The sequence below is a fragment of the Ipomoea triloba genome, chromosome 5, assembly GCF_003576645.1.
Source record: "Ipomoea triloba cultivar NCNSP0323 chromosome 5, ASM357664v1".
Classification (NCBI taxonomy): domain Eukaryota; kingdom Viridiplantae; phylum Streptophyta; class Magnoliopsida; order Solanales; family Convolvulaceae; genus Ipomoea; species Ipomoea triloba.
The window spans coordinates 31,111,104-31,117,712 of NC_044920.1; the positions used below are offsets into that span (position 1 = coordinate 31,111,104).

A 6,609-nucleotide genomic window follows, 5' to 3' on the forward strand; every position below is an offset into this window, starting at 1 on the left:
CAAACTCGTGCTAACTAAAAGGGGATAACATTTCCGCTGCGCATAAAACTTTGTCTTCACCTCGTGAGGTATCGAACTTAAACATCCTAAGTTCAATACACACGAGAGGTTGAAAAGATTTGCAAAATCTTATACAAGTCTATTCACCCCCCCCCTCTAGACTTGTACCCCATCCCCTTGGGACCAACATTCTCCCTCGAACTCACTCAGACCATCACCCGATTAAGTTTCTTGGGGTGGCTGGGAGACCCCCCCGTAAAGAGAATAGGCCCTTTCGTTTTGAAGGAGCCTGGCTGAGGCGCGATGATTACAAAGTACTTTGGAATAATGTCTGGAACGACTCAAATTTGGATTTCGTTGGTACGATCGCAGAGGTAACAACACAGAGTAAAGAGTGGAATCAAAAAGTCTTTGGGAATATTTTCAAAAGGAAGTCCAATCTGCAAGCTAGGATCAAGGGCATTCAAGAATCTGTCTACTTCCCTTCGTCAAGAGGTTTACAGGTCCTGGAGAATAAGTTAATCTCTGAGTTGAATCAAGTCCTACAGGAAGAAGAAATTCTTTGGTTTCAAAAATCAAGAAGGCAGTGGATTCAAGACGGAGATAGGAATACGTCTTTTTACCATAAGTCAACCTTCATTAGACGCAACCGGGCTAGAATCAGGATGCTCAAAATAGATGGCGAGTGGAATTCCGATCTTAAGGTAATCTCAGATCATCTTTCTAACTTCTTCATTGATTTGTTTGACAGGAGGGGTCCGGAACATGGCACCACTGATGTCATCTATGGGGGCCCCAAAATCAGCCATGCTCAAAAGGTGGCTCTCATCCGGTCTGTTGGCACGGAGGAAGTAAAGACAGCGGTGATGGGAATGAAAAAATTCGGGAGTCCTGGCCCTGACGGGATTCAAGCGGTTTTCTACCAAACCTTCTGGGAAGGGGTCAAAGTTTGGATCACATCCTTGGTCAATGAGGCTCTTACAACGGGAAGGATTCCGCTTGGACTTCTCGAAGCCTTCATTACTCTCATTCCTAAAAAGCAAAACCCCGAATCAGCTGCTGATTTTAGGCCTATCACTCTGCTCAACGTCTCCTTTAAAATCATCACCAAGGTGATCGTGAACAGGATGCGGCCTATTATGAAGAAACTCATTGGTCATTTCCAAAATAGCTTCCTCCCGGGTAGGTCTACAATGGATAACATCATCCTCACACAGGAAATCATCCACTCCATGCGTCACAAGAAAGGGAAGAAGGGCAGTATGGCCATCAAAATCGATCTACACAAAGCGTATGACAGCATCAGCTGGGATTTTTTGGAGTCAACTCTTGAGGATTTTGACCTCCCTCATCAAATTATCAAGCTTGTCATGTTTTCTTTAAGGGAAAGTTCTATCTCTCTACTATGGAACGGAGAGAAACTAGCCCCTTTCCACCCCGGTCGTGGTCTCCGGCAGGGCGATCCCCTGGCCCCTTATCTTTTCATTCTGGTCATGGAAAAACTCTCATGGGCGATCCAGGCTGAAGTGAATAGTAACAATTGGAAACCCGTGGTAGTTTCGAGAGGTGGGACTGGTGTCTCCCACTTATTTTTTGCAGATGATCTGATGCTTTTTGCAGAAGCCTCTCAAGTCCAGGGCCGGATCATTATGGACTGTCTGGAAGATTTTTCAAGAAGATCAGGTTTGACCATTAATGTGAACAAATCTTGTATTTTCTGCAGTCCCAACACTAATGCAGGTACGAAAAGGGACTTAAAGAGGACGATGGGAATTCCAGTTTCAGATAACTTGGGAAACTATCTTGGCATCCCGATCCTTCAGAGGNCTAACAAAAAGGGGATAACATTTCCGCTGCGCATAAAACTTTGTCTTCACCTCGTGAGGTATCGAACTTAAACATCCTAAGTTCAATACACACGAGAGGTTGAAAAGATTTGCAAAATCTTATACAAGTCTATTCACCCCCCCCCTCTAGACTTGTACCCCATCCCCTTGGGACCAACATTCTCCCTCGAACTCACTCAGACCATCACCCGATTAAGTTTCTTGGGGTGGCTGGGAGACCCCCCCGTAAAGAGAATAGGCCCTTTCGTTTTGAAGGAGCCTGGCTGAGGCGCGATGATTACAAAGTACTTTGGAATAATGTCTGGAACGACTCAAATTTGGATTTCGTTGGTACGATCGCAGAGGTAACAACACAGAGTAAAGAGTGGAATCAAAAAGTCTTTGGGAATATTTTCAAAAGGAAGTCCAATCTGCAAGCTAGGATCAAGGGCATTCAAGAATCTGTCTACTTCCCTTCGTCAAGAGGTTTACAGGTCCTGGAGAATAAGTTAATCTCTGAGTTGAATCAAGTCCTACAGGAAGAAGAAATTCTTTGGTTTCAAAAATCAAGAAGGCAGTGGATTCAAGACGGAGATAGGAATACGTCTTTTTACCATAAGTCAACCTTCATTAGACGCAACCGGGCTAGAATCAGGATGCTCAAAATAGATGGCGAGTGGAATTCCGATCTTAAGGTAATCTCAGATCATCTTTCTAACTTCTTCATTGATTTGTTTGACAGGAGGGGTCCGGAACATGGCACCACTGATGTCATCTATGGGGGCCCCAAAATCAGCCATGCTCAAAAGGTGGCTCTCATCCGGTCTGTTGGCACGGAGGAAGTAAAGACAGCGGTGATGGGAATGAAAAAATTCGGGAGTCCTGGCCCTGACGGGATTCAAGCGGTTTTCTACCAAACCTTCTGGGAAGGGGTCAAAGTTTGGATCACATCCTTGGTCAATGAGGCTCTTACAACGGGAAGGATTCCGCTTGGACTTCTCGAAGCCTTCATTACTCTCATTCCTAAAAAGCAAAACCCCGAATCAGCTGCTGATTTTAGGCCTATCACTCTGCTCAACGTCTCCTTTAAAATCATCACCAAGGTGATCGTGAACAGGATGCGGCCTATTATGAAGAAACTCATTGGTCATTTCCAAAATAGCTTCCTCCCGGGTAGGTCTACAATGGATAACATCATCCTCACACAGGAAATCATCCACTCCATGCGTCACAAGAAAGGGAAGAAGGGCAGTATGGCCATCAAAATCGATCTACACAAAGCGTATGACAGCATCAGCTGGGATTTTTTGGAGTCAACTCTTGAGGATTTTGACCTCCCTCATCAAATTATCAAGCTTGTCATGTTTTCTTTAAGGGAAAGTTCTATCTCTCTACTATGGAACGGAGAGAAACTAGCCCCTTTCCACCCCGGTCGTGGTCTCCGGCAGGGCGATCCCCTGGCCCCTTATCTTTTCATTCTGGTCATGGAAAAACTCTCATGGGCGATCCAGGCTGAAGTGAATAGTAACAATTGGAAACCCGTGGTAGTTTCGAGAGGTGGGACTGGTGTCTCCCACTTATTTTTTGCAGATGATCTGATGCTTTTTGCAGAAGCCTCTCAAGTCCAGGGCCGGATCATTATGGACTGTCTGGAAGATTTTTCAAGAAGATCAGGTTTGACCATTAATGTGAACAAATCTTGTATTTTCTGCAGTCCCAACACTAATGCAGGTACGAAAAGGGACTTAAAGAGGACGATGGGAATTCCAGTTTCAGATAACTTGGGAAACTATCTTGGCATCCCGATCCTTCAGAGGCGTGTCACCAAGCAGTCTTTTGGCTATATCCTTGAAGGTATGAAAAGGAAACTAGCCAATTGGAAGGCGGAGGCTCTCAGCCTTGCGGGGCGCAGGGTTCTCGTACAATCTGTGCTGGCAACCCTGCCGGTCTACTCCATGCAGGTATTTAAACTCCCCGTGGGGGTCTGCAATGCCATTGACAAAGTGTGTAGGGGTTTTCTCTGGGGTGACTCTGAAACTAGCAACAAAATCCATCTGGTTGGGTGGAATGAGGTTTGTAGACCTAAGAGCGCTAGAGGCTTAGGACTCAGACGGTGTGTGGACTTTAACGAAGCCCTGTTGGCCAAACTTGCATGGCAAATGAACACTTGCGATGACAAACTTTGGGTCCGTATCATGAAAGAAAAATATGTAAAAGCGGGAAATTTTTTCACGGCGCCAACCCCCCTCCAATCATCCTGGGGCTGGAGGAGCATCCTACGAGGTCGGTCTACCATCGAACTAGGTGCAGCCTGGAGGGTGGGAACCGGGGATTCTCTCAACTTTTGGTCGGATTGGTGGGTTGGTGACAAACCTCTTGGGCTCCTNATTCTCTCAACTTTTGGTCGGATTGGTGGGTTGGTGACAAACCTCTTGGGCTCCTCGACAGCGTGTCAATACCCGACGAGCTTGCTTTCGCTAAGGTAAGCCATTTCATCCTTCCTAATCGTTCATGGGACTTTGATAGGTTGCAGGCTATCCTCCCGCGCGAAGAAGTCAACAAGATCAGATCCATTCCGATTCCACTTGATGACCTTGTACCAGATGCTCTATATTGGCCGACATACCCTGGAGGTATGTTTTCTGTGCATGAGGCTTACAGGTATATTGCAGGAGGAGATAGCTCAGATGAAGTGGACTGGGTATGGAAGGTGAAAACTGCCGAAAGGTGCCGCATGTTTCTTTGGTTGGCAGCGAAGAACAAACTGCTCACCAATGTGGTTAGAGCTAGGAGGCAACTTACGGACGAGGATGGGTGCACGGCATGCGGAGAGTTTTGCGAAAGCATCGACCACATCCTAATGCATTGTGACGTTGCACGAACCTGCTGGAGGAAGACCCACACCCCGACGTCTTTCACACTCGGAGCCGCATCGCCGTTCATACAGTGGCTAAAGTTCAATTGCTCATCGACAGATATGTTGAATGGTGTTCCCTGGAGTCTAATCTTCAGCTACACATGCTGGGAATTATGGAAAGCTCGCAACAGAAGGATCTTTGATCACGTCAATCCCTCGCCGCAAGAGATCATTCGGCGCGCGGAATTCACAGCCCGTGATACTTTTATGTCCGGTCATCGGCGGAAGCCCGAGCGGATGGAGAAGACGCGATGGATTTTCTGGACTCGACCGAATCAGGGTTGGGTCAAAATTAATACAGATGGTGCCTACAAGAAAGGTACAGGCCTAGCCAGCGCAGGTGGTTTGGCGCGTGACCATTTAGGGAATTGGTTGTATGGGTTCATCACAAAAATTGGGTTTACTAATAGTTTTGCCGCTGAGCTGTGGGGCCTAAGGGAGGGTCTACGGCTGGCAAAAACTAAGGGTATTAGGAAAGTGGTTTTAGAAATGGACTCCGAATCGGTTGTTGCTCTTCTCAATGGCGATCTAGATGACCACGGGTACTACTCGACACTCATCAAGGATTGCCAGTTTCTTTTGGACAGTTTCGAACAACGGACACTCCAACACATCCTCAGAGAGGGAATAAATGTGCGGACCACCTTGCGAACATAGGCCAATTAGGGGAGTGGGGTACCGTCCTTTTGGACTCACCTCCTGCTAGTATTGAGATTCTCCTTGTTGCGGATGCCGCCGGAGCTAGTTCCTTAAGAGTTTGGTAACTTTTGTATCTCCCGTCCTCGACGGGTCAATCTCACCAAAAAAAAATGAAGGCATAAAAGAGATGAATAAGAAGGAGAATTGCATAGAGAGAAATGAAGAAGAAAAGTACGTATCTACATGAAAAGAACTGAAAAGCATGTATATATGAGTCTAACAAGTCTAACTAATATGTTATGCACGCATATAGTTACATTCTAACGCTATCATCATCCTTAAAAGGTTCCTTCTTTCAAAGTGACATGACATATAAAGTTTTCTTTTAAAGTATGAAGTGGGTTACAATCCTGGCAAGATTAGCAAGGATTGCAAGTGTAGGAAATTGTGGCAAAAGTACAATGCATTCAATAGGAGAGAGAGAGAGTTTTTGTTACTTTTTTTTTTTTTAAATACTTTTATCATTTTTAATGATTTAAATAATAATAATATTAATGAAATATAGTACGGAGTAATTTTTAAATGTGATGTGCAATGTGGTACCACTTTTGAAAGTATGTTAAAATTGAAGGAATATATAGAAAATAGTAAATGAATTGCAAATATAATATGATGGTGTGGATGTAGCCTGTAGGATTCACTTTTGAAAGTGAGAAAGTATTGTTGTTCAAATGATTAAAGTTAACTCTAACTAATAGACTAGGCTACTATCCATTGCTCTGTCGTCCACCTTCTTTACGTGTGTTCCCTCGTTCAGTAACTTTGTCATTCTTCAATACAATAATGTGATCCCTAACAGATATTTATACATAGGTGATTATTGGCCAAAGAAAAGAAAGGATCTAAAAATATTTACAATTTCTGATTAAGAAACATCCTCATATAAAATTTTGATTTACTTCTTAAAGTGCAAGATCTTATTTCTAAATCCGAATAAGAAAAATTAGTTGAGATTCTGTAAAGATTCGATCTCTCTGAATATTCCTTTGGATACCCTCGACCTTTTGTTGCCAGTCTAGCTCGGTTCAACAGATTGCTTGATTACCTCTCCTGACCCATTGCATGGTGGGTGCAGTGGTTTCGATTGGGTACTCGTATTCAGGGCCGACCCTGAGGGGGTTCAGGGTGTGCGCTTGCTCAGGGTCCATCTCTATAGGGGGCCATAGG

General features: G+C 44.7%; 1 protein-coding gene across 1 annotated transcript; it reads left to right on the top strand.

Annotated features, from left to right (window-relative positions):
- The first annotated feature begins 678 nt into the window (after positions 1-678).
- LOC116020571 lies at positions 679-5,400 on the top strand. The gene is made up of 4 exons (XM_031261041.1): positions 679-704; positions 752-1,740; positions 2,190-4,308; positions 4,353-5,400. The coding sequence occupies exons 1-4, from the start codon at positions 679-681 to the stop codon at positions 5,398-5,400; spliced, it is 4,182 nt and encodes a 1,393-aa protein (XP_031116901.1).
- Positions 5,401-6,609: the final 1,209 nt, after the last annotated feature.